This window comes from Saccostrea cucullata, unplaced genomic scaffold (genome assembly GCF_032062105.1).
Source record: "Saccostrea cucullata isolate Sc308-1 unplaced genomic scaffold, CSIRO_AGI_Scuc_v1 ctg852, whole genome shotgun sequence".
NCBI classification, from domain to species: domain Eukaryota; kingdom Metazoa; phylum Mollusca; class Bivalvia; order Ostreida; family Ostreidae; genus Saccostrea; species Saccostrea cuccullata.
Genome location: NW_026930368.1, coordinates 327,061 through 354,606, shown reverse-complemented (window position 1 = coordinate 354,606; position 27,546 = coordinate 327,061). Strand labels below are relative to the sequence as shown.

The window sequence follows — 27,546 nt, the reverse complement described above, 5'->3', positions numbered from 1 at the left end:
ATACAAACTGGTCAGACCCGAAGGACAGGACACATTTCCTGGAGCTCCGGATTTCTTTCTTTACAATTGTTTATAAACTTAAAATTGAACATTCTAAATATTTAGTGTAAATATTTAAAAGTACATAGCACTAGATGTTTTCTGTTTCTTTATAAGTTTTTTTGTCCCGAGGAAGGGGTAGATCGTCCCGAAAAGTTGACAATCTTTATTGTTCGTGTCGTCGGGTGAGCGTTGTGGCACACTGGCCTTTTGTTCCGTTATGTAGAAGATATTTCAGAATTTGAGAAAAATGATCAGTAGAAGCCTTCATATTTTTTTCATCTAATGTTGTTTATATGTTATATTATTTTATACTTGATGAAGTAAATTCAAAATAATGCTTTAAGAAGAATTTATTGAATTTATTAGAATAAATAAGAACCTTTACAGGAAAATGAATTTAGGATTTGCTTAGACATTTTCTCGAAAGGTAGTAAATTAGTTATTTCTTTGGACGAATCATCATCCGTGTTGATTTCAAGGCTGTTTTGTCTTTCCATGGAATCCACACAATTGCTTTGTATGTGTTGGAGGCTGCCTTGTGGTAAGGACCGTTGAGATTTGACTTATAGCAGTTACTATAATACCACCAGGCACCTTGGTAAGTGATAGGGCAATTTGTAGAGCCAGGTCTGTCCTTTGTAGCAAAGAACTGTCCGTTATGATATTTTAATCCATCACCTATGTAAGTAATATTTAAAAGATCAAATTTTGAAAGTTTAGATTAAGAATAAGAAAAAAAAGACTTGTTTTCAATTAAAAAGATTTGTAAAATATCATTAGAGCATAGGCCTACAGATTAACAACAAATAGGTCTCTCTGTCTGCATAAACTTCAGATCTAATTTTCTTCAATTTTTTCAAACAAAACAAATGTCCAGTTGTTTATTTTACTTTTTGCTTTTTTTTTTCGTTTCAAGTGTGGGCAAAAAAAAGTTTTTAAAAAAAATAAAACAAGATAAAATTTAAATGAGAAAGTCACTCTGTTAGTTTTTAAACCTGCATTTCCACTATATCCGCTGATTGACAATTTGTACTTGTTTTTCTCATCATCAATGGCAAACTTGGAGTATCTGGCAAATGCTTTAGCTCCGGAAAAGTCTTCTAGTTCTACCAACAGTTCTTGTGTTGAAGGGGAGGACAGAGAGTGAATTGCATCGTTGCCTTTCAGATGCAAATACATTTATGTACATTAAAAATGTATGATGATATGTATCAACTTGTCAAGTTTCATTATGCAAATTTTAAACAATTCTTTGTATTTGGTACATAAGGCCTCTGTTACGAACAGGCATGCATAAATTAAGGTTGTAACTTACCTAACCAATAATCCGATCCTGCTTGGCCAAAGCCTGTCTTATAGTCTTTCCATCTTCTGTAAAAATTTGTAGTTCCCGTATGTATTCGTCGCTGAATAACCTTTTGTTTGCAAAATATTATTTTCATAAAAAATTATTTTTGCTGTAGAGTAGAGGATATGAACACTTACAATAGTGTATATGAATCTTAAGACTAGCCAGAAAAATAGATGGAATGATCTGTTGCGAATTGGGTATATTTTTATAGATTATATCAAAATAGAAAATCGATTTTTCGTAATTAAATTGATCACAATACCGTCCAACCCCCTCCTTCTGTCGTCATGTCACAGAATACTCTCTTCTTTGTCTTGCCGTCGGGGTAAATAGTGTATACTGCGTCATGACCCTTTCACACAGTGAAACTCTTAATATAATCACAATCATGCGGTATGAAGTGACCTAAAATAAATTAAAAAAATACACTTAAATATAATAAGAAATTCTATAAGGTTATAGCAAGATAAACAAAATGAAACTTAAGGACATACACAACGTAGTTTGAACCATTTTTTTTGTCTTTTTCCATGGAGTTGAAGGATTCCAAACGAACTGTTTACAATATTTAAATGTCTACATTTATAGCCTGATGCCAGAAAGTATTGCTCATATGCAAGCTTGTTTGTCCACAATCTGATTAAAATTAGATCCTTTGATCCGCTCACATAGATCGCTGCACACAAGTATATAGTGATCTTGTGTTAGCGGATCAAAGGGTCTAATTTTAATCAGATTGGTTTGTTCAGAGAGAAAATATATTCATACATTACTTTAAATATAAATGGCACAGAAAAATATAGAGGAAGTTTCGATGAGTTTCTAAGAAAAAATTAATATTTCCAATGTTATTATAATCAGGTAAATTGTTTCTTTTTTATTATTAAAAATACAAATTCACAGAGAACAAGCATTGGTTTTTAATCATTTCATCATGAAAAAAAGATTTTTTAAAGAATTTATGTAAAAAATGTATACATAGAATGTATAAAATACTCACTTGTATTAAAGATTCCTTCAACACCAACTGCTTTTGCGCTGACTTTGTAACTAGAAACAACGTCCACACCAATAGTTAGAGGGGAATTCACTTTATACGATGTTTTCTTATGGGTCCATTTCCAAGGTAGTTTTTTCAAAGATTCTTTCATATGGCCTACAATAAAAAAATATTTTCACATGATTATATATCATATTTCAATTTTCTGTTAAATTAAGTAAAATTGTAGTTTTTTTCATTAAAAGAAATGACACAGTGTATTTTTATCGGAAGTAAGTTTATGCTGTATCATTTTTTTTTAGAAGACTTTACATTTAATACCTGTATTTGTACACATTTCTATTTTCATGTAATATTTCCGAACGAGATTTTTTTTTTTATCTGGTCTCATTGTTAAATTTCTTGTTAAATTGAAGTGTTTGCAAGGTATAAATGATAGTATTGCATAAAATCTTTATACTTTATTTAATTTGACAGGGATTGAAATGTTATCGATTTAGTTAAAAACAAGTGAAAGATGCATGGGGGACTTTTTGTAATTTAATTGGATACATATTTAATATTTTATGATTCATCAAATTTGCAATACATGTTCTCTATTTAAAATGTGACTTACCTTTAATAAGAATGTGAGCCTTGGGAACATTAGCACCAGACAAGGATAAAAAAATTCCGCATATCAGGAAAAAGAACAAAGTCATTGCTTCTGTTGTATTCACTCAGTAAAATAGAATAAAACTGTCCCATATATATATAACGTATTTAAACTTGTACAAAATCAATATCGCATTAAAATGAAATATAATATCTCTGCAAACTTTAACATGACATGAAAAGAATATCAGTGAAAAGCTCTACAACGCTTGTATTTATTGTGTTTAAAAATCTTACGTTTGGTTGATTGATTGTATGTCGTTTTACGTCCTATTCGAGAATTTTTTACTCATTTAGAGACGTCACCATCAGGGCTTCAGATTTTGACGTTTACTCGATACTCATGGTCATTGAGCAGTGAGAAATAATTGCCGAGACAAGGGGCCTTGGTTTTTGAAGTCTTATCCGAAGGGTCCGCAACTTTTACTTCAATGTACCAAGCGCGTGGCAAAGGAGCAGTTGCTATCTATTCTTTCGACTGAAGTCTGCCGCGGCTGAGATTCGAACTCAAGACCTTACGATAACGTCTTACTTTTGATAATTAATTCTAATCTGATTTAAGAAACGGAAAACCTTTTTCAAAAGTTTAGACGCTCGGTCATTTTTTTTCGCAGCCTATAATATGCCGTCCTTGGGGAAAAAATATATCTTTCTTAATGATTAGAAATTTTACTATTAAGAACATCTGAAAGTTTGATTAGACTGTCATTGTATGTGTAAACTACATTTTAACGAATTATATATTGAACATATTCGATATGTCAACGACGCTTTATCAATAAAAAATAAAAAAAAATTCAAGTTCATTTATATGTCAGTTCGATATATCTTCATGAATTAAAAATAAAGGACACCACAGATTCTACACCCTGCTTCATTATTGAATATTTTATTGTCAATATAAGTTAATTGTCAACTAACAACTTAATGCGACAAATTGAATAATTTTATCTTTTCTGCACACGTGTAAGATTATTCCACAGTCTCTTACGTGTGGCGTTTATGTCTACCAATTGATTCAATTGTCAAAAAACATATTCTGAGGTTAACCGGATTAAGTTTTCTTGTTGAGATAATACAAAGAGCTCATGGTGGGTGTGACCTGTCGACAGGGGAAGTTTTCTCTTCACTGGCACCTGATTTCTTCTCCATTGTTTTCAAGAGTTTGTGTTTTGTCCTGTTCACGATTTGTATTCTTCGCAATATTTATGAGATTGATAACGGTTCGTCAGATTCACCGTTAATATGTATAATATTTTATGTTTAATATTCTAATCATAAAACAATATCTAAACTATTCAATCAACACGATATGCGTCAATTAGATTAATTGCTTACTTTTTATCGTTGATATAAAGTAACTTTAAAATAGAAAAATATTTCAGAAAAATAGTACTACGGGATAGCTTAAGGAATACGAAATCCTCTAAGATGCTAGAGTTGGATTTTACGTTAAATAATATGATAAGAATAATTTTTCTCAAGAGAATTTGACTTAACTTCGAATTCTTTAATCGAACTCTTTAATTAAGCCATCTACTCTTAGCTTTCTTGCATGATTTTATTGATTTGTCATGATCAATTAACCATCACACATTAAGTTAAATAACTTTTATAGAAAAATTTTCCCAGTATTCGATATTGTCTCTGAAAAGTAACACTTTTGTTGACGTTTAATTGTTTAAATCTATAAGTTTAATGTATTTTATTGTAGTACGCAGGTTTAATGCCAATGAATACACATAAATCATCTGTACAGATAACGTCGATATGTGTTCTACAGAAATCTTGATAATGACCGTGCCTCTATAGAACTAACTTTTAACCCTAAAGAATATCAACGATTAAAGAGGGAGATAATACTGGTTGAAAATTTTATTTTCCAGAGATCATGTATATGCTTCTAGCATTATTAATTGCATATGTCTTCACTGTTGGTAAGTAAATTTTTTTCCCATTATTTTATTCTAATAAAGTCCTTAAAAATGCCATGGATGAATTCTCGAGAACTTTAAGATACTTTATACTCGGAGTAGAAGATTGAGAAATTTACTTTTCATTTTGATGCGATTTCCCGATCAGGACAAGGAGCAAACAGCAGGTGGGACCGGTCCGCAGGGGATGCTCACTTCTCCATGGCACCTGTTCAATTTCTCATGTTTTAGAGACCAAGTTTGCTTTACTCAATAATTTAATTTGTATTGCCTAAAGGACTAGAAAGAGTTTGAATTCTATTCGTTATCTCGATATCTTTCATATATGCGTTTCATATTTCATTGAAATTATGCGTCAAAAAGGGTCATTGAACTTGGACTATTGCAATATGTGTAAATATTCCCCTAAATCCAGAAAAAACACAATGCAACATATATTCGCGATTTCTTAATTCTGATTGATTTTGATATAGAATAAGAGACATTGAATGCTTGCATGACATTATTTTTTTTTTCGTTTGAATATAATTTCTTTCTTTCAAATTACGTAAGTTACGTATTGTTTATTTAAAAGATTGTCTTTGTGTGGACAAAATGGCGGACTGTGGAAAGCTTGGATGCGAGGGATATGTCTGGAATTCCTTTACTAGGCAATACTGTTTACATTACTGTGGGGTCTGTCCTTGTCAGTAAAAACAAATTCACTTACTTTATTATTAAAATTATTATTTTATTATTATATATCTTTTCAATATCACAAACATGTAAAAGAAATATAAAAAGGCTTTCTCCAAATCCCTCTTTTAGAAACTTTTAAACAGTACCAAACATTTTTCAAGATCTTATTTTTAAGATCTACATCTTCCGAACTGTGTGGACATGGCGAGTAATTGTAGTATAGTTGCGAAAGCATATTGTTCGGATCCTCATCTTCAAGACGTAATGAGACTGAATTGTCCGGCGTATTGTGGATTTTGTTCTCGTGAGTACTACAATTACCACACTTCTAACTTCAAAAACAGTCTTGAACTCCATAATCTTGGTCACCACTTCACGTTGGACTTTTTTAAGCAGCCTTTGCACAAGCAATGCGTCTCCCTTTTGCAACCCACATTTCGTCAGCAGTAGGTTAAGTTACGTAAAAGACAAGAAAGAATTATGTAATTTTTTTTATGTATATTTTTAGCACACAATAATACACAAGGTAAGTTGGAATTCTCTTATGAAAGTTGATTTTTTAAATTCATTTTTTAAAAGTGCAATTTTCATATGAATAAGTTATTTAACCATGTTATGTTTTTTTATCTTTAGGAACAGCAAGTGAATTGTAATTGGATAATACACATATTCTGTGTCAGTGTCAGTTGAACGAAATCTTGCCTATTAAAAATATTTATCCTGAAACGTTATCTGTATACGTGTACATTAAATAAATATTTAATAATGCATGTATTAATGTGTGACCGTTGTCCGTTACCTATATGGTTTTTTGCATTGTATACTGTAAACCAACTATTATCCGCGTCATCTTTTATTCGCGATTTGTCAGTCTAAAATTAAACCGCGACGATTAATTTCCGCGACCGAGGAAAACATTCTCTTCAAATCCTTAGCAAAACTAATGGTTCGCGGCGATTATTATTCGCGAGTTAAAGGAGGTCGCGGAACTCGCGGATATTTCTTGCACGCGAATAAAAATTGGTTTACAGTATCTTGCAGGTGCTTGTATATCTTGTACCCTAGAACAACATGATATATATTTTAATGTGTCTCATGGTCTTAAGAAAATAAGATCAAAGATATATTTAGTACAAGAAATATTTTCGCTAAAAAAAATACGAAAGTCGATTAAACAGTACAAAAAAGGAGCGAAGCAAAATGGAACTCCAAAACATCAGAGGTACATGTAGGACCTCTGTCGACCGTTCATACCCGCCGTGTGCTCCTGGTCATGTTTGGGAAATAACGGAAAAATCCGTCAAAAATTCAGTGTGTAAATAAGGGACTCATCTCTTATCCTCTTGTTCAACTGAATAGAATTTAATGATGCTTTCATATATTCTTTATGACATAATGCCAAATTGTGCAACCTCCCTTTTATTTTTGATCTAATACTTATTTCGGGTCTCCCAGAGCAAAACATGGACTTTGCTAACATAATCATAGGGAAGGCTGGGGGTATCATTTAGTGAGCTCATTGCTCACAGTACCTCTAATTTTATTTACGGTTAAGGACATCTGCAGGGTTTCTGGTTATCATGAAGAATTTCTTAAAAAATAAAAAAAGAATCCATGAGTAGGTTTGATACCAAACAGTTTATATTCTAGGTGCATTTAGTTTAACCCATCTAGCAAACCTTTTTAAAGAAAGAGTCGTCATAGCAATGATTTTAAAATATTCAGTGCATTTCCTATTAAAAAAAAAAAGGAACCTTTATAAAGAAACCTAAATTATTTTATATCTTATGATTAATCAAAATCCCATTCATTTCATATCGTTTATATCCTATAAAAATAATTGTTTCTTAATTTCTTGTAATTAGGCTAAAATGTATAAATAAAGGTGTCGGTATGTCTGTGACTTGTCTTTAGTGTTACTTCCCCTCACAATCATTGTAGGTCAAATTCTGAAAAGCTCAGGATCCAACATCTTCAAGTATCCACAACTGATTAAATTCTCGAATTTATCGTTGCACATTACTCCTGAAGTTTCTCACTCCTTTTGATAATTCTTTTTAAGTAAGGTAGTAAGGGGTAAAGAAGAAGGCTTGGTAGTACATTTACTTGAACCCCTTATGCTCTTTGTTGGAAGGATTTTCTGAGTTTTACAATTCAATATATCTATGGTGATTATTTTGATTCTTTTAGGTTGATGTGAATAATAAAAATACACAAAGCAGACATATGATTAAGTAGAGTTTCCTCCTTAGAAAGGGAGTTTTGTGTATGAGTTGGATAAACAATTGTAGAATTAAATTTAAGTCCTTCTAAAATACAATTTAAACAATGAGGTTTTAAAATAAAGATAACTTTGTTAGCTGGGACCAATACGTACTGATTGTGTAATCTAGATATTTTAGTGACAGTTAATTTAAACAGAATCATTAATTTTGCAACAAATTTTAATTCAATAACTTTTCATTTTATTTTTAGAATTTTTCAAAAGAATGTATCTGTGCATTGGGTTTATTTTTTCGGACGAATCATCATCCGTGTTGATTTCAATGCCGTCTTGTCTTTCCACGGAATCCATACAATCGCCATGTAGGTGTTGAAAGCTGATATGTGGTAAGGTCCGTTGAGTTTCGATAGATAGCATACATTAAACCACCAGGCACCTTTATACGCAATGGCACATTTTTGACCATCGGGCTTATCTTTTGTAGCAAAGATACCCCCATTATGAGGTGTAAGTCCATCGCCTATGACAAAAAAATTTGATGTGAAAATTTAATAGAAGTGCAATAATGTAAAATGTATTAATTCCTATTATATTAAGTTCGATTATATAAAATGTATCAAATCATATTAAAGTAATTAGAACGGTCCCCCTCTTATATAAAATGTATCAAATCATATTAGAGTGATTAGAACGGTCCCCCGCTTTCGGTGTCTTTGTGGATGAGATGTCATCATTTATGGCATCCTATGTCGAATATGAACGCCCTATCATTTGTCACCCAAAAGTAATCACCGATATTAATATTTTTTGTAAATTAGGTCAAACATGAAGGTCAAGGATTCAAAGGTCAAACCATGCTTGTCATCTTGTCACAGGTAATGCACATATCACATATGAATTATAAAGCCCTTTTTATCCCCAATAACACGTTATAAGGAAAGATAACATTTCTGAAAAGTACATATGTATGACAAACTTCAAGGTCCAGGTCACGGGGTAAAAATCATAATACAATGTATATTTAGATAGATTTATCCCATGTAATATACATGTAATCATTAAATATGAAAGCCCAATTTTTTTCTCTTTCAAAAGTTATGACAAATCTAAGGGGGCCAACTGGGGTTTTCATTGCGCAATATTTCGCGCATCATAGTAAAACGAAGCGCATTTACTGTTTAAAAGTTTTTTTTTCACTTAATTAATTAAAAATAACAAAATTAAGAAATTACAGGTTGAAAAATTTAATTACAGTTTTATATAACTGATTTTTTAAACGATTTTTCAAATGATAGGTTGATTGACGTCGTAATAGTGTGTGTTTGACGTTATGATTACGTGAAGCTCTTAAAGATGGAGTAATAAATTGTAATAAAAGAAAAAAGTAATATATTCTCCTGAAATTTAAAATGTAGAAATTTGAGAATTTTGCAGTCATTTTTATTATTTTTGTATCTAAATCCTTTGTATTGTTCATATTTTGTAGTACTTTATAAAAACAGGAGAATTCGCTAATTTTTGGCATTTGGAGATGCCCCCTCTGAAAACAAGACAATAGAATTTCGTGTTTCTTGCATATAATATAATACAATATAGTATTTTCCATCATATATGATAGTTTGAGCAAAAAGCCTATCGTAGTATTTATATAAGCTGCTTTAAGTGCAAAAAATTGGCACTATGTTATATAATCCAATAGTAAATGTATCTTTATTTTGAGACGGTCCCTTAAAAATACCTGGACTGTAGATTTTCCCCAAACTTGGCATATACACTGAAGTCAATGTAAGTTATATGTGGTATAAAAATAAAGTTTTTCTATTGTAGTCTGCATACAATAAATCCCTTGTCGGCTCCCTTGAAGTAATGTTACAATTTTTGGATAGTGTAACGTGTTTAGGGGTCGTACCTGGTTGATTCCAGAATCTCGTTAAGATTGATATTAATAATAAATAATTTTCCTCTTAAAAATGATTGGTTAAAATGATTGGCCTGCAAATATATACAAATATGACCCTTCCCTTACTTAGGGGAAAATCACACTTGAATGTCTGCCTTATATTTACAAAAATTACGGGTTCACCAAATGGCACCGGACCAACACCAACATTGTCTTATTCAGGCTCGTAGTGTCAGTCACGACGCTAAGTCCAATCTCCCAGTGATCAGCCTCCGACAACAGAAGATACTGAATTGTCCTTATTCAGGACGCACAGTCATCCACTGCTATCAGAGACTTACACTATCTAGAGAGGTCACCAGACAAGACATTGAAGGTTGACTTCCCTCTATGGTCGGCCTCTAGATGGTTAGTCACACAATACTAACTTCTTTATTGTGGCAAGCCTCCATCGTCAGGCAATCCACCTAGTATTGATAAAATATTGTGGTAAGCCTAAGTAGTACTAGGCCACGCACCCAACTAACCATATCGCCGAAATATGCCTCTTCTTCCGTCTGGCAATTGGACAAAAAGGAACCTCGCAGCTTAGCTGCGCTTACTTATATAGTGTTGTTAAAGGTCACATGATCGGTTTTAGCCAATCACTGATCCTCAAAGGCCTACTTGTATAATTGGAATACACAAACCCATTAATTGTTACATTACCCACGCCTTCGATGACATGCGGCCCGCATGTAAACCAAGGAAAATATTACCAAAGGTTGTTTTTTTTTCTTTTTTTATCCAAGCTTAACTTAAACTTAAAAGTTTCTTTATTTAGTTTTTTTTGTGACAACCCCCCTTGTGTCAATATTTGGTCTTATTACTTTTTGGACGACCATTGCTAGCATTTTCGTCTTTGAGAAATTTTATCTCCCTCTGTAGTTCTACCACAGCTTTAGTCAATAAGGCAATCGGATCTGACTTCTCTGTTCTTTTTGTGTAGCCCTCGCGTACATTGGACTTTCATGCATATGTTGGTCAAGAGCACTGAATGCGTCCAATTCCACAGCATGCCTTACAGCGTCGTTTAAATCTACTGGCCTAGCTTGCTTTACTCTTAACCACATGTCCCTATCCCGTAGGGCATCTATAAATTGTTTAAAGTGTTCCTTTTACTTCAACTGGCGCGGTATGATAAACTAAATTTGTTAGCCTCCTTATGTCTTGTCCCAAATCCGGCAGATTCTGAAGGTTTCTGTTGCCTCTCACGCAGCTGAGCTCTATACAGCTCCTCTGATTCATTGGGGAGAACCTCTCCTCCAGTGCTCTACATAGTAACCTATAATTGCACTTCTCTCCTTCAGGTAAATTGCCCAGGACACCTTGTGCCTGGCCTCTTAGAGATACTGCGAGGTGCATACCCATTTCTGTTGTTGTCCATTTATTAAGGGCGGCACATATTTCAAAATGCGACTTGAAGTCCAGCCAGGATGAAGTGCCGTCAAACTTGTCTGCTTTCACACCTGTACGGACCGATTCTGTGTTGTTTTTCTTTTGGTGTCTTCGTGTAACATTGTCTGCATGCAAATCATTGAGTACTGCCGGAGTATCAATGAATGGCGTGCTGAATACTTGCTTTGGCTTGTGGCTTGTCAGTCTATCTTCCTTGAGTGCAAAACTAGGCTCGTCATCTTCAAGGAAACTGGTAGTCTTCCTTATGTGTTTAGGTGTTGCACCAGTCCCTTTGTATGACCTATCACCTAATGTTGTACGCCTGCTTTCAGGTATGCCTGAATCACTGGTGTTTGCCTTCTTAACTGTTTCAGACAAGCTATCTTGTAAGCTCTTTAATTTCTTTTCAACAGCAGCCATCATATTTTACAAAAACAACCCAAAATATTACAAATAAAAACACAATATCAACCAATAATCAGAATTTTAAACCGAGATCCCACAGCTGCCACCAAATTTTGTAACGTGTTTAGGGGTCGTACCTGGTTGATTCCAGGATCTCGGTAAAAATTGATATTTACAATAATTTTCTTCTTAAAAATGATTGGTTAAAATGATTGGCCTGCAAATATATACAAATATGACCCTTCCCTTACTTAGGGGAAAATCACACTTGAATGTCTGCCTTATATTTACAAAAATTTACGGGTTCACCAAATGGCACCGGACCAACACCAATATTGTCTTATTCAGGCTCGTACGTAGTGTCAGTCACGACGCTAAGTCCAATCTCCCAGTGATCAGCCTCCGACAACAGAAGATACTGAATTGTCCTTATTCAGGACGCACAGTCATCCACTGCTATCAGAGACTTACATTATCTAGAGAGGTCACCAGACTAGACATTGAGGGTTGACTTCCCTCCATGGTCGGCCTCTAGATGGTTAGTCATACAATACTAACTTCTTTATTGTGGCAAGCCTCCATCGTCAGGCAATCCACCTAGTATTGATAAAATATTGTGGTAAGCCTAAGTAGTACTAGGCCACGCACCCAACTAACCATATCGCCGAAATATGCCTCTTCTTCCGTCTGGCAATTGGACAAAAAGGAACCTCGCAGCTTAGCTGCGCTTACTTATATAGTGTTGTTAAAGGTCACATGATCAGTTTCAGCCAATCAGTGATCCTCAAAGGCCTACTTGTATAATTGGGATACACAAACCCATTAATTGTTACAATAGTAGGTCAAACTTCAAGGTCACAGGGTCAGAATATGCGAGATATATGTGAAAAAGGTCTCGTTATAGCCTTATAGGCAATGTAAATGTGAAATATGAAAGCCCTATCTCTTCTAATTTAAGTTATGACCAAGGTTAAAGTTTTTGTGACAGATTGACAGACGAATGAGATTTGATGTTTTCGATTTCGCGAAAGCAGAGGGGGGGGGTGCATATATGGTCTCGATTTAACTAGCAAACATTGCCTTCATGTCAAAATACTAATACTATACCCGCTGTTCCACTATATCCACTGACTGACAATTTAAACTTGTTTTTATTATTGTCAATGGCAAACTTCGAGTATCTGGCATAAACTCTAGCACCTGAAAATTGTTCTAGGTCCACCCGCAGTTCTTGCGTTGTACTGGAGGTCAGAATGTGAATTGCATCGTTACCTTAAAAATACAAATCTTGTAAATTGATTGACAAGCGTATTTCAACTTACATACGAGGGTTGTCCCAAAAAGTCGTAGACAATGTTGATAACTTTTTAAACACGCAATCAATACTAACTAAATTTTGCATAGACATAATACATTCAATGTTCTTTAAAATTGTGAATTCTTAAATATATATCTTTGATATTAATTATATTGGGACGATTTATATGAAGGCCGATATGGTTTGTTGGCGCACGACCAAAATTCGGAATAATTTACGCTAAGAACTATTACATTTGCTTTTATTTCTTTGGTATTATGTAACAGATTGAACTAAAATTTATATCAGTGAAACCAGAATCGAAATTTTAATAATATGTCAAATTTTCATATAAATAGCATTAAAAACAGACGACTAGCGGCATGATTTTTGGAGAATTGAGATTGATAAAAATGACGTCGTCAAATGCGTACCGGGCGCACGGAAATGTAATAAATTGTTTTTGGTATGTTTTATATTCACCAGAGACGGGAAAAAGAGTACAGAAAGGACATTACACACTAGATTTTGATAGAGAAGAAGTTGTCTTTAAATGGCATGAGATTCAAAGATAGTTTTTCCTCTATATCGAAAGAATAGCATGAAAGAAGTAGAGTGCTGTTTGTTAAACGCAGACATTTGGGAACGTTCTGGGCCATGAACGTCATCAAACAAAGTTTCTTCTCTGCTGCCTTAAATGTAAGGTAATCTTTCAACTAAATTTTGACTAAGATTTGAATCTGCTGAAGAAAACGGACAGTAGAGAATTAAACAAACAGTAGTGAATTTAAATACGTCCCTTAGTCAAGTGTGGTTTTTCACTATGAAAAATATTCAATTTGATGTTAAGGTATACCTTTACTCAGATGACCAAAAATTCCACTTATAAGAACGAAAAACTACCTATTGCACATTGAACACCTATGCTTCTTGTGTTAAATTTCAATTTCAAATAACTACACCTTGTAGGTCAATGACCTACTTTTCATGCTAGTGACCCCTGAGTATTTCTCGGGAAATACCTCAATTTTTCAAACTATGACCAATTTTTTCTATACACACAAAATATTACAAGCAACTAAACTCTTTAAATAATGAAATATTATAGCAATGGAACAGTGTTGCTTCATATAAAGAAAGGACTGGAGTTTGGGTCATAAATGTGATAATTATTACAGTCCGAATTTCCTCTGTCATATTTATATTTTTTCCCCATTTTTAATCGAATATTACAAAAATCTGACTGATAAGAACTCTAAACTACTGATAGCCTCAGATTACTTTTGTTGCCCTAATTCTCATGGTATTAATATTATATGGGGTCAATGATTAAATTATTGAGATATGTTGTCTCGAATGGTTTTTGTTCATATTTTTGAATTTATTTATTTCAAAGCATTCAATTATTTGAAATAATTTATAAGCTTTAACATATATAATATTTGCAAAATGATGTTTAAAAATACATGTAACCTTTACTTTGTGATTAATATTGCAAGAAATAAAATTTTTAGACAAATATGGAAAATTAAAAATTTAGTCCGAATTTCCTCAGCATTACCATACATTGACTTTTGTTCCTGTATATTTTCTTTAAATAATAAAATATTAAATTTTCAAATTGATTTTGATTTAAAACTTGCTTATTTTATCCATTTAGAACAGTTTTTGATTTAAAATATTATACTTTATAAAATTTCCTTTCTGTTTTCTGAAACCTGAGTAAACGTCATCCTTAATAGCCGCAAGTGAAGCAGAAAAAGAGATCATGACGTTATGAGAGACGTAAATTACGTTTGCTTTCGTGCGCCGATGTACACTTACATGGTTTCTTTATTTTTTCATAGTTTTCTTATTAAATGTGGTATCGTCATGAAACTTGAAACGCATGATCATAAAATGTTAATTTTTGCTATGACAAGAAAAGAGATTTGAGTTAGCAAAGGGAAAATAAACTATGTTTTCTGTCTACGACTTTTTGGGACAAACCTCGTATAATAAGTTATAGTATATCAAGACATTTATATGTTTGTTGTAAATATTATTTTATTTAAATATGTGTCCTACTTGTTTTCTACGAAAGCCTATTAGGATCAATCTAGAGAGAAAGAAATTTAAAACGCGTTATAACGCCTTTTGAAAAGGCGTAATAACCGAAAAAAGGCATTATAACGCCTTTTGAAAAGGCGTTATTACGCCTTTTTAAAAGGCGTTATAACGCCTTTCTAAAAGGCGTTATTACGAGTTTCCATTCTAAAAGGCGTTATTACGCCTTTCCAAAAGGCAATATTACGCCTTTCTAAAAGGCGTTATTTCGCCTTTCCAAAAGGCGTTATTACGCCTTTCCAAAGGCGTTATTACGCCTTTGCAAAAGGCACGCCTTTCTAAAAGGCGTTATTTCGCCTTTCCAAAAGGCGTTATTACGCATTTCCAAAGGCGTTATTACGCCTTTGCAAAAGGCGTTATAACGCCTTTCTAAAAGGCGTTATTACGCCTTTTTAAAAGGCGTTATTATGCCTCTCTAAAAGGCATTATTATGCCTTTCTAAAAGGCATTATTACGCCTTTATAAAAGGCGTTATTACGCCTTTCCAAAAGGCACTATTACGTCTTTTATCTTCAATACATGACTAAACATATTTAGCCCAACCGAGGGGTGGGGGTGGGGGTGCAGAAATCTTACCTTTGAGACATGAATTTCACAATTAGATATAGGACTAATTTCTCAAAAAATAATTTAAACAGATTGCAATTAGATTTCCAGGAAAAAAGATTTTTAAATGCGTCATATAGTTTCAATGTTGAACCAACTAAGTCCTTCTTTAATACCAGACACACCTCTACCAAGGGTCATTGATTTCAATTGCTCAATATTCCCATGCAAATAGTTTGCCTGCTTTTTTCCAGGAAGGGAGAAAAATATCTTCAAATGACATGAATTTTAATACATGGCAAGCAAAGCTCCATGATACGTCTGCCTACTAGTATTTCCTTGATCTTCACAAGTAGAGTGTTGCCTTCTCTTAATACGAATGCAAACAGTTGTCAGTGAGATGTGCAGAAATACAGAGAATTCCATGAATAAAGATGGTTTTAATTAAATCTTTCATATATTTATTAACATAAAATAACGCCTTTCCATTTTCCTTCTCAAGTAGGCCAGTATAATACGAGTGCGAATGGGTTACCTCCTCCACAAATCACAAATACACACTTCTTGGAGAAAAGTCTTGCTACAGTTTAAATATTATAATTAACTATTGGTAGCTTGGTTCCTGAACATTTTGTTGCAGTGTGTAAAACTGGCAAATTATTGCATTTAAATAAAGTTTTACCGAGATTCACCCCACGAGTTTAGCCGATAGAGTGGGGACGGTGGTGGTGTTTGGGGGGGGGGGGGGGGGGGGGGCTATTAAAAGCACGGGCCTGTTAAATGCAAAATAATGGTTATTCAAAAAGCGTAATAACGCCTTTTAGAAAGGCGTAATAACGCTTTTTATAAAGGCATAATAACGCTTTTTATAAAGGCGTTATAACGCCTTTTAAAATGTTGTAATAACGCCTTTCTAAAAGGCGTAATAACGCCTTTTGGAAAGGTGTTATAACGCCTTTTTGAATGGAAAGGCGTTATAACGCCTTTTAGAATGGCGTTATAACGCCTTTTGGAAAGGTGTATTAAAGTCTTTTATAAAGGCGTAATAACGCCTTTTGAAAAGGCGTAATAACGCCTTTTTGAATGGAAACTCGTAAAAACGCCTTTTACAAAGGCGTTATAACGCCTTTTTAAAAGGTGTAACAACGCCTTTTGGAATGGAAAGGCGTAATAGCGCCTTTTCAAAAGGCGTTATTACGCCTTTTTTCGCGTTATTACGCCTTTTCAAAAGGCGTTATAACGCCTTTTAAATTTTTTTTCTCTCTAGATTGATCCTAATAGGCTTTCGTAGTTTTCTGCACTTTTCTTTTAAACGTTTGCAGATATTGAGCTGATTTTTGTTATGTTAGTGTATCTTGATGAGTTACAGATCAAGTTTGAATGCCGTTTCACTTCATTAATTTTTGACAGAATCATGGCACTTTTACTTTTTTTTATAATTTGGATTATGATCTGGGTCGTGATGCACTAAATTAATGTTCCAAACGAAGTTGTATTCTAAAGCAGGGGCGTACCAACAAGGGGGGGGGGGCTGCCCCCCCCCCCCCACTTTTTTTCCCAACCTTACTTATACTATAGGAAATGTTAATTGAAAGCCTGGTTGCCCCCCCCCCCACTTTTAGTGATGTACCGAAAATGTAGTATTAGAATTGGTACTGAAAGTAGTTGACGTTGACACTGATAAAAAAATTTACAACCCCCCCCCCCCCCCCACGAAATAGGATTTTCGGCTTTGGGCAACTTTTGTAGTATTAGAATTGGTACTGAAAGTACTTGACGTTGACACTTAGAAAAACTTTACAACCAACCCCCTTCCCCCACGAAATAGGATCTCTGGCTGCCCCCCCCCCCCACTTTCAAAAACGATGCTACACGCCTGTAAAGAGAAAAGGAGAACCCAGAAGGGGACATGTATTGCTTATGCAATACTCAGAATGCTAGTTAAAATCTGTTATAGTTGTACTGACAATTTAATTAAAACTTTAACTTACCTAATCAAGAATCCGATCCTGCTTGGCCAAAACCTGTCTTGTAATCTTTCCATGTTCGGTAAAAATTTGTAGTTCCCGCTTGTATTCGTCGCTAAATACTAGTAACCTTCTGAGTGCAGATATTGTATTTTGAATTAAATAATATGACACTGGACTAAAATCTAAATAATTGAATGATATCTATAACAGAATTTCAGTAAGAGATAGTGTTCCTGCTTTTGTCCTCAGTATATTTAAGCCTAGTAGTCAGTGCCTTTGGTAGAAGCATTCATGCATGTACACTGCAAATATCAGATATGATATTATGCTGTTGACCCCATAGATAATATAAAACATCGTTATCACTTCGTCAGATTTTGAATGCATTTTTAACATTTTCTAACACAAGACAGAAATACAGAATGTTTTATGTGTTTGATGCTACATAAGTAAGAAACAGTTCAAGTGCTTAGCTTATATAATTTTGTTAATTAATTAAAATTATCTTAATACCGTCCATCCACCACCGTCAGTAGTCATGTCACAAAAAACTGACTTCTTCGTGTTGCCGTCAGGATAAATTGTATACACACCATAACGTCCTTTTACCTCAGGGTCAATCTTAAGAATGCCAGCACAATCATGGTGCTGGCGTTTGAAGTGACCTTTAAAAAATAGTTATATACAACAAGATGAAGTAGTAAATCTACAAAGTTTAAAACGAGCGTCTTTTTAAAAAAACGATTCTTTACATTTTCATGGTAAGTTCGGCTTGTATTCACTGCTAATCTAATTCTTTTGAACTATGATGGCAAAATATAAGAAATAAACTCGGGTGTTGTGTATACATAAAGTAAATTATGTTTGAATGGCTTCGCTGCTCATGTGAATTTTCATATGAAATTTCATGTGCTCCAAAGTACATGTGTGTCAGTCTTTCTCGCCGAAAACGAACAGTTACATATAAATATTACATGTAACGTCTAGTACTGAAAGAAACCATTAGAAAGAATTTTAAAATACTTAAATTCTCTTAATTGGTCATTTTCTCTCCATATTTATTTATTTACTTTTTATTCTTTCTTTTGTATCTTTTCTTATATACATATATGATACTTAATATCAGCAAAGAATTTCTTATACCGTATAGAGGGTTATTTTAGCGGGGTGCTAATTTTTGCTTATTTTGGTGTTTTGATGGTTGTCCGCTAAAATTTTAATAATTCACTACTATTTTTAGTGTTTATCAGCAAAGAGCTAAAACCCTGTGTCCGCTAAAATAAATTACACTTAAATTTTTGGCATACCTTTGAGCAGGCAAAACGCCAAATTTTACACTCGCCAAGAAAACCCGCTATACGGTATATAAAAGCCATTTTATTTTATTTTAAAAATGGATTTTTTTTGAAGATTCTTTCTATTTCAGTAATTGAAATCTGTCCAAATAATTTTTCGAAAAAACGAAATAAAATTCGAGAAAATTTGATAAAATACTCACTTGTATTAAGATTCCGTCAACACCAACTGCATCTGCGCTGACTTTGTAACTCGACACAACATCTACCCCAATAGTAAGAGGGGTTTTCACTTTATATGACGATTTCTTATGGATCCACTTCCAAGAAAGTTTTTTTCAAAGATTCTTTCATATGCCCTAGATTGAGAACATTTTTTTTTCACTCTTGTCATAGGTCATCTCGAGTTTGGCCCAATTCAATGAATATCGAAGACTTTTTAGAAGCAATAGTTCGAAGAAGTGGAAAGTGGAAAAGTAGCTAATGCTAATTGGAAAGAAAATTCATGTTATATTTTGCCTTTGACGAGACTTCATATACACATTGTTCGTTCCATTTGTGTATTTATGCCTCCTATGAGAAATATCAGCCTGATAGTGCAGTGAAAAACAACCAAACACAGATATGCAGTTTTGTCGAATATGTCATTTAATTCAATGACATAAAGTAAAAGGTAAAACAAATCATTAAGGGGGATAACCTAATATTAAACAATACAGGTTACATGTACATAGGTGAAAGGTACAAGTGTGATCCCCCTGAGACTGACTAGAAATTTACATGCAGTGAACATATCAGAGTACATGTAAATATGCATAAAATATAACATAAATGAGTAAATCCTTGGAGGCGTCCAAACAATTGCGCCAATCCAAGAAACGTATGACAAGTTATAAAATAATATAAAACCAAAAACCCCAAAAAAGGGTGGGTGGTGGTTTTTTTTTTCAAGGCACTACCAGGCTAACAAAAATAGCGCAACAAAATCAAGGATTTTGATTGGGTTACTCTGTCAAGAAATTTAAGCTTGCGATTTCGCAATGAAAGGTTATGTGATAATTGCGCTGCGATAAAGGCGCATATCCTGCAGACTGCGCAGAGATATGCGGAATTATCCTAAGGCGTAAAATATATTTCTCATAGCGGCATAAATTGAATTATCTGTGATAATATTGTTTTATGCCTCCTATGAGAAATATCAGCCTGATAGTGCAGTGAAAAACAACCAAACACAGATATGCAGTTTTGTCGAATATGTCATTTAATTCAATGACATAAAGTAAAAGGTAAAACAAATCATTAAGGGGGATCACCTAATATTAAACAATACAGGTTACATGTACATAGGTGAAAGGTACAAGTGTGATCCCCCTGAGACTGACTAGAAATTTACATGCAGTGAACATATCAGAGTACATGTAAATATGCATAAAATATAACATAAATGAGTAAATCCTTGGAGGCGTCCAAACAATTGCGCCACAAGCCCTCACGCAGTGTCACGCAGTGAGGGGTTGACGCCAAACAAGGAGAAAATCAAAAGAAAACTTTTTTTTATAAAAACAGTAAAATACAGAAATTTACAGCATTTTATATAACAACATTGAAGTCGAAGTTCATATGATATCACATACTTTTAAGACTAGGTGTTCTTGACAAATAACAAAATCTGATGCAACAAATACATTAACATTCACCTGTTAGCTGTTCAATTGTGTATCAAGGGAAGCCAATTATGAAGGTCTTTATCTAACCTCAAGACAATGCAGGCAGAATTTTTAACATACAATTTACATGAGCAGCTATCCGCTGAACTCATGTATCTTAACCTGAGACTATGCAAGCAGATTTTAACACACAGTTTACATGAGCAGCAATTCGCTGAACTCATGTATCTTAACGTATCTTAACTCAAGACTATGCAAGCCAGATTTCATCATACAATTTACATGAGCAGCTATCCGCTGAACTCATGTATCTTAACTCTCGACTATGCAAGCAGCTTTTGACATACAATTTACATGAGCAGCTATCCGCTGAACTATGTATCTTAACTCAAGACTATGCAAGCAGATTTTAACATACAATATACATGAGCAGCTATCCGCTGAACTATGTATCTTAATTCAAGTCTATGCTGGCAGATTTAAACATATATTTTAAATGAGTAGCCATCATCTTACATGTAGCTCAAAGACTATGCAGGCCGGTTTCAATGCTGAACTCATTGACATTAGTAAGCAGATTATGGAGACATTACAAGTACATCAACACTAAGCTCAGTAACTAAAATACATTTTACAAAAGCAATTAAGTGCTGACCTCATAAAAATTGAGCTGAATTATACAGAGTTGATGACTATAGAGGATGTACTTTGTGCAATATATGATAAATCATTTGCTGGTCTCATGACCAGATTTACAACATTAATGATAGAAAAATTAATGTTACATAAGAAGCTAATACATTGCCTCATCTTACTTTACATAGTAGATAAACGACAGATGCTGACTACTCTATATGATGTTCCTTGGCAGTACCTGTTGGAGAAAATTATATATGCCGTTCAACACAGATATCCACATAGAATCCATAGGAGGGGCTTGAGCATATTGAGGTGTAGCTTGTCCTTCCTGGTGGTGTGGATTTCAAACTTTGGTGGTATCATTTTCCAACAGTTTACTATGAAGACAGCTGGCATCATGTCCAGAGCACCTAAATTCTTGAATGATCTTGTTGATCGTTTGATCATATATCTGCATAAGAGGTTCCATATGAGAGCACTGTTTCAACAATTTTGCAATTGTCATTCCAATAATGCACAATTTCTGCCATCTGAAATTTGTAGACTCCATTGCCTATCCATTTTGTGCCTTGGATGGTACTGCATGAAGTTAGGTGTTGATCACTTTATAGTTCAGGTTGGCCCTTGGCATCAATGTACTGCTACAAGTAACAGATCTAGAATACCATGGTAAATAGTGTATGAGTGTAATGCACTACTAAGCCTAGGAATATGTAGATACTGGAACCCAAATAAAATGAGAAACAATTTTACATTGAGACTCTCAGAACAGTCTTGATGACATGCTACATGTACCGCATGAAACAAATTATTTAATTAATATCTATTTTATGTTTCTCATAATACTGAAAGTTCTTTCTCTTCAAATTGAAATTTGAAACAGAATGTTTCTACTGATCTGATTTTCATTTTTTTTTTTTTAAATCTTTAAACAAGTAAACCATTGTTCAGAATGTTTCCACAAAGGTATAAAATAGTATGGACAGAATGTTTCTTCAAAAACATTATACTGAATGTTTCCACAAACACTGTGAAACATTATACTGAACTTTTTCCACAAAAAACTTGAAACATTATACTGAATGTTTCAAAAAAAAAAACCCTTTGAAACGTTATACTGAATGTTTCCATAGAACCTTTGAAACATTATACTGAATATTTCGACATAAACTTTGAAACATTATACTGAATGTTTCCACAATCAGTAATACATGACAATGAATCATTATACTGAATGTTTTCACAAAAACTTTAAACATTATACTGAATGTTTCCACAATCAGTAATACATGACAATGAAACATTATACTGAATGTTTCCACAAAAATTTTGAAGCATTATACTGAATGTTTCCACAAGGACTTATAACATTATACTGAATGCTTCCACAAAACTTTGAAACATCATACTGAATGTTTCCACAAAAACTTTGAAGCATTATACTGAATGTTTCCACAAAAACTTTGAAGCATTATACTGAATGTTTCCACAAGGACTTGAAACATTATACTGCATGCTTCCACAAAACTTTAAAACATTATACTGAATGTTTCCACAAAAACTTTGAAACATAATACTGAATGTTTCCACAAAAACTTTGAAGCATTATACTGAATGTTTCCACAAGGACTTGAAACATTATACTGAATGCTTCCACAAAACTTTGAAACATTATACTGAATGCTTCCACAAAACTTTGAAGCATTATACTGAATGTTTCCACAAGGACTTGAAACATTATACTGAATGCTTCCACAAAACTTTGAAACATTATACTGAATGCTTCCACAAAACCTTTGAAACATTATTCTGAATGTTTCCATAACAAATTTGAAACCCTAATTGAATGTTTCCAAACAAACTTAAAACATTTTTACCGAATATTTCGACATAGATTTGAAACATTATACTGAATGTTACCACAAACACTTATTCATGACTATGAAACATGATACTGAATATTTCCACAAAAACTATGAAACATGATACTGAATATTCCATACAAACTATGAAACATTATATTAAATGTTTCCACAAACACTATGAAACATAATACTGAATGTTTCCACAAAAAACTTGAAACATTATACTGAATGCTTCCACAAAACTTTGAAACATTATACTGCATCTGCCACAAAACTTTGAAACATTATACTGAATGTTTTCACAAAACTTTGAAACATTATACTGAATGTTTCCACAAAAACTTTGAAACATTATACTGCATCTGCCACAAAACATTGAAACATTATACTGAATGTTTCCACGAAAACTTTGAAACATTATACTGAATGTTTTCACAAAACTTTGAAACATTATACTGAATGTTTCCACGAAAACTTTGAAACATTATACTGAATGTTTTCACAAAACTTTGAAACATTATACTGAATATTTCCACTAAGACTAGAAACATTATACTGAATGTTTCCACAAAAATTTTGAAACATTTTACTGAATGTTTCCACAAAAACTTTGAATCAATTATGCTGAATGTTTCCGCAAATACTTTGAAACACCATACTGCATGTTTCAATCAAAACTTTATACTGAATGTTTCCAAAACAACATTCAAACATTATACTGACTGTTTCAACATAAATTTTGATACATTGTACTGAATGTTTCCACAAACACTAATACATGACTTTGAAACATGATACTGCATATTTCCACAAAAACTTTGAAACATTATATTGAATGTTTCCAAAACAAACTTGAAACTTTATACTGAATACTTAGACATAAACTTTGAAACAATATACTGAATTTTTCTACAAAAACTTTAAAACATTATACTTATTAATGTTGCCACAAAAACTTGAAACATTATACTGAATGTTTCCAAAACAAACCTGACACACTAAACTAAAAGTTTCGACATAAACTTTGAAACATTACACTGAATGCTTCCACCAAAACTTGAAATATCATAATAAATGTTTCGACACAGATTTGAAAACATTATACTGAATGTTTGAGACAAATACTTTGAAATATAAATTATAAAGAATGTTTCACAAAGACAATGAAGCATACTGAATGTTTCTTCAAAAACTTTGAAACCTGATACTGAATGTTTGCACAAAAACAATGAAACATTGAACTTAATGTTTTCCCAAAATTTTGAAATAAAATACTTAATTCCCAGGAAAACTTTTAATCATTATACTGAATGTTTCCCTCAAAAACTTTAAACATTCACAAAAAACAAACCAAACTAATCGATGTTATACTGAATGTTTTCACAAATATTGGAACAATATATTGAATGTTTTCACAAGTACAGTGTATCTTGAACATATTCTTAATGGTCAAACTAAAATGTTTATAAACATTTTCTGAATTTCTCTACTCTCTACTTATTTATTTATTAAAATGCACATTATATTTTCCCCTTTTTCTTATCTTTTCTTTTTTCTTTTAATTTAATTTTTTTTTTTTTTTTTTTTTTTGAACCATTTTTCTCCCAATAGTTCTACTTATAGCATAAAAAAAATGACATATTGAATGTTTCAAAACCCACTAATAAGGATTTTGCTGAACATAACAATATACTAAACATAGCTGAGACTTCCTTACGGGGATAATGCCCCTTAAGAATTATATGTAAGGCAGCCAGAAAACAACTTAATATGTCTTCAGATATATGGCAATTACCAAATGTTCCCTTTTTCTAATGCTGCAAAAAATGGTTATCAACTTCATTGATATCTTCGCATCATTAGAGAAATTGTGTCAAACATTCTGTAAATTATAAATTGGATATGCAAGATATTGTAAGGAACAGTACACCACTCTTTATATAGCCCTGAGCTGAGCATAATTTAATAAAGACTATATAATAATAATATAAAACATAAAACGGTGTTCTGGATCTTATTTCTTTGAAAAGATGATAAAATGCACAAGCAAAAGAACATTCGAGCCACATAGGCTGGACAGTGAATGGAGTTTACTGAAGGTGGACTCCATCCGCAGCCAGGATCAGAAAAGATAGGAGAGACTCCCCGAGAAACCCAGAGTATAATCCATGACACTCCAGCTGACATCCCGTGGTGACCCAATTGACCTCGAACACAGATTCATAAAAAAGCAAACATGTGTAGATCAGCATACAGGTTAATTGACCGATAACCCCCTTGACACATTTTGTGCAGGTAATCAATTGCTCTCTGTTTATTTTATCTCAGATTTGCATATTGCATCATGCAGAAGATTGAAATGCATTCAAATCCCAATGACACAAAATATATTTCCCATAAGTAAAAAAAACAAACAATGTTCCAATGATGGAACTATTATATATGGCACACATAGAAATGTCTTAATTTAATTTTAGTAATTATTATGAATATACTATAGAAGAAAGTTTGATCAGCTGAAATGATTTAACACGTGCATGGACACTGAAGAAAGTTTAATACTTGATTTAACACATGCATGTGTTTGTAAACAATCCAATATTTCCATGTGTAAACAATGATTCCATCAACCACCAATATTAGGACAACACCGCCATAAATTATGCGTAAACAGGTTCCATGATCAGGCAAGTTATTAACTCCAGTGTAAACAGGATAAATAAAATTGCAGAATCAAACAGACATATAACATGTATAAAATTCACAATTTTGATGCAGGTGCAGAATATTCCATCAACAGAACAATGACTGTAAATAGACTAAGTACACATGATAGGTAATAGTGAGATTTCATTCGCCGAGACAACTAATAATTCTCTCCATGAAAAGGGGGTATCATAATCTGGGCAACGATACAAGTTAAATAACTAAATGGAAAATAATTTTGGCATAAATGCTATTATTTCCATAATATGTATTTACTGAACATCAGAAAGACAAATCATAAGGAGAACCCATGAAGTGGTATCAGGTACATATGGTAAATAAATATAAATTATGAAAATGATTTGCCCTGTTGCACCGCCAGTTAGCCTGTATTTTATAAAGGCATGCAGCTTAACCAAAATGAAGTATGAATAAAACAATGATTTTAAAGCTGCTCCAAATATGTAAACTTTAAAACATTATTATTTTTTTTTTTTATAATGACCAAAAACAATACTGCCCTTAATTGACAGGAAAGCACAATCACTGCGTTCCTAGAACTTCTCCAATGCATGGGCGAAAGGGTCCCCGTGTTTCAAATTCTTCCTAGAGGGTTGTCGAAGTAAACAGCTACCATTGCAGTGTGTAGTAACGAGTTCTGCCAAAAACCCATCTGTGCCTCCACCGATATAGGTTCCACGATACGAGGATAATTTCCACTGCATAAATTACAGGGACCGATGATTCTCCCCTAAGAAGCTGGCCAATAATTAAATCTGATGCCACATGTACGCAGGTCCCCTTTTCCACAAACATTTTTTTTCAAGGCACTACCAGGCTAACAAAAATGGCGCAACAAAATCAAGGATTTTGATTGGGTTACTCTGTCAAGAAATTTAAGCTTGCGATTTCGCAATGAAAGGTTATTTGATAATTGCGCTGCGATAAAGGCGCATATCCTGCAGACTGCGCAGAGATATGCGGAATTATCCTAAGGTGTAAAATATATTTCTCATAGCGGCATAAATTGAATTATCTGTGATAATATTGTTTTGTACTCAGTGCCTTCTTCAGGTGACAGTCCGAAATAGCTACTTTTCTAATTGTTTTCGTTGTTTTACAGCCCAAATTCAATGTTTAATTAAAATGGTTTTTCAAGTAAGGTGTAAATGAAAATATTGCAGAAACATTATATTGTACTCGACTCTAAAGGGACGAAAATATCGCCATAATTTTCAATTGATAACAATCATTTTAAAGATCAATGAAATACTTCTGTGATTAAATTTCATTCATACATGTATCTAATAATTTTAATATTTTACGATTGCACAATATTTTTAAAATTCTAAGCTGACTTACCTTTTATTAACATGTGAGTTTTGGGAACATTGGCACCGGACAAGAAAACCCCACATATCAAAAGAAATAGAATAGTAATTGTTTCTTTAGTATTCAGTAAAATAGATTATGAACTGTCTCAAATGTACGGAAGCGTAAATGGCTCTACACTTGTTGTGTTATAACTTTGTATATTGTGTTATATTTTATCGACTTATCAACATATAAAGTGTTATACTTACTTATTTATGTTCATATTTTAAATTGTTTTAAGATTTCTTAACATAATAGAAGGCAACTTCTTTTGTTCAATAGATTTTATTGCTTTAAGTTTTATCGACTGAAATAATATATTGATTTTCAGATATTGATTAAAACAAGATATTTAATCATATCGATATAATATTGTTGATATGATAAAATAAAGATATAGTCAGATCAATTTTAATTTATGAATATTTGCGAGAAAGAAGTCAGAATAAAGTGTTT

General features: G+C 33.0%; 2 protein-coding genes and 1 long non-coding RNA gene across 5 annotated transcripts in view; 1 reads left to right on the top strand and 2 right to left on the bottom strand.

Moving 5' to 3' along the window:
- Positions 1 to 362: 362 nt before the first annotated feature.
- Positions 363 to 2,538, bottom strand: LOC134283866 (ryncolin-4-like). Of its 2 annotated transcripts, XM_062766380.1 has the most exons (5): positions 2,394 to 2,538; positions 1,656 to 1,798; positions 1,358 to 1,457; positions 1,038 to 1,202; positions 363 to 720 (listed from the first exon to the last, which is right to left on the bottom strand). In XM_062766380.1, the coding sequence occupies exons 2-5, from the start codon at positions 1,680 to 1,682 to the stop codon at positions 482 to 484; spliced, it is 531 nt and encodes a 176-aa protein (XP_062622364.1). In that variant the 5' UTR covers positions 1,683 to 1,798; positions 2,394 to 2,538; the 3' UTR covers positions 363 to 481. The 2 variants fall into 2 exon arrangements, with proteins under 2 accessions (XP_062622364.1, XP_062622365.1); XM_062766381.1 differs by lacking the exon at positions 2,394 to 2,538 and having other exon boundaries at positions 1,656 to 1,839.
- Positions 2,539 to 4,866: 2,328 nt separating this feature from the next.
- The window catches only part of LOC134283883 (uncharacterized), a 28,447-nt gene continuing 5,767 nt past the window's right edge, over positions 4,867 to 27,546 (top strand). Inside the window, exons 1-5 of one of the 2 annotated variants that reach the window (XM_062766408.1) lie at positions 4,867 to 4,984; positions 5,556 to 5,666; positions 5,835 to 5,963; positions 6,168 to 6,189; positions 6,299 to 6,417. In XM_062766408.1, the coding sequence (XP_062622392.1) occupies positions 4,939 to 4,984; positions 5,556 to 5,666; positions 5,835 to 5,963; positions 6,168 to 6,189; positions 6,299 to 6,305 (315 nt within the window). In that variant the 5' untranslated portion in view covers positions 4,867 to 4,938 and the 3' untranslated portion in view covers positions 6,306 to 6,417. Of the gene's footprint in view, positions 4,985 to 5,555; positions 5,667 to 5,834; positions 5,964 to 6,167; positions 6,190 to 6,298; positions 6,418 to 27,546 lie in introns of those variants that run through there. The other variant, XM_062766407.1, reaches the window with a different exon arrangement.
- LOC134283884 (uncharacterized) lies at positions 20,078 to 21,218 on the bottom strand. The gene is made up of 2 exons (XR_009995575.1): positions 20,751 to 21,218; positions 20,078 to 20,668 (listed from the first exon to the last, which is right to left on the bottom strand). It is a non-coding gene; the product is annotated as an uncharacterized LOC134283884 (long non-coding RNA).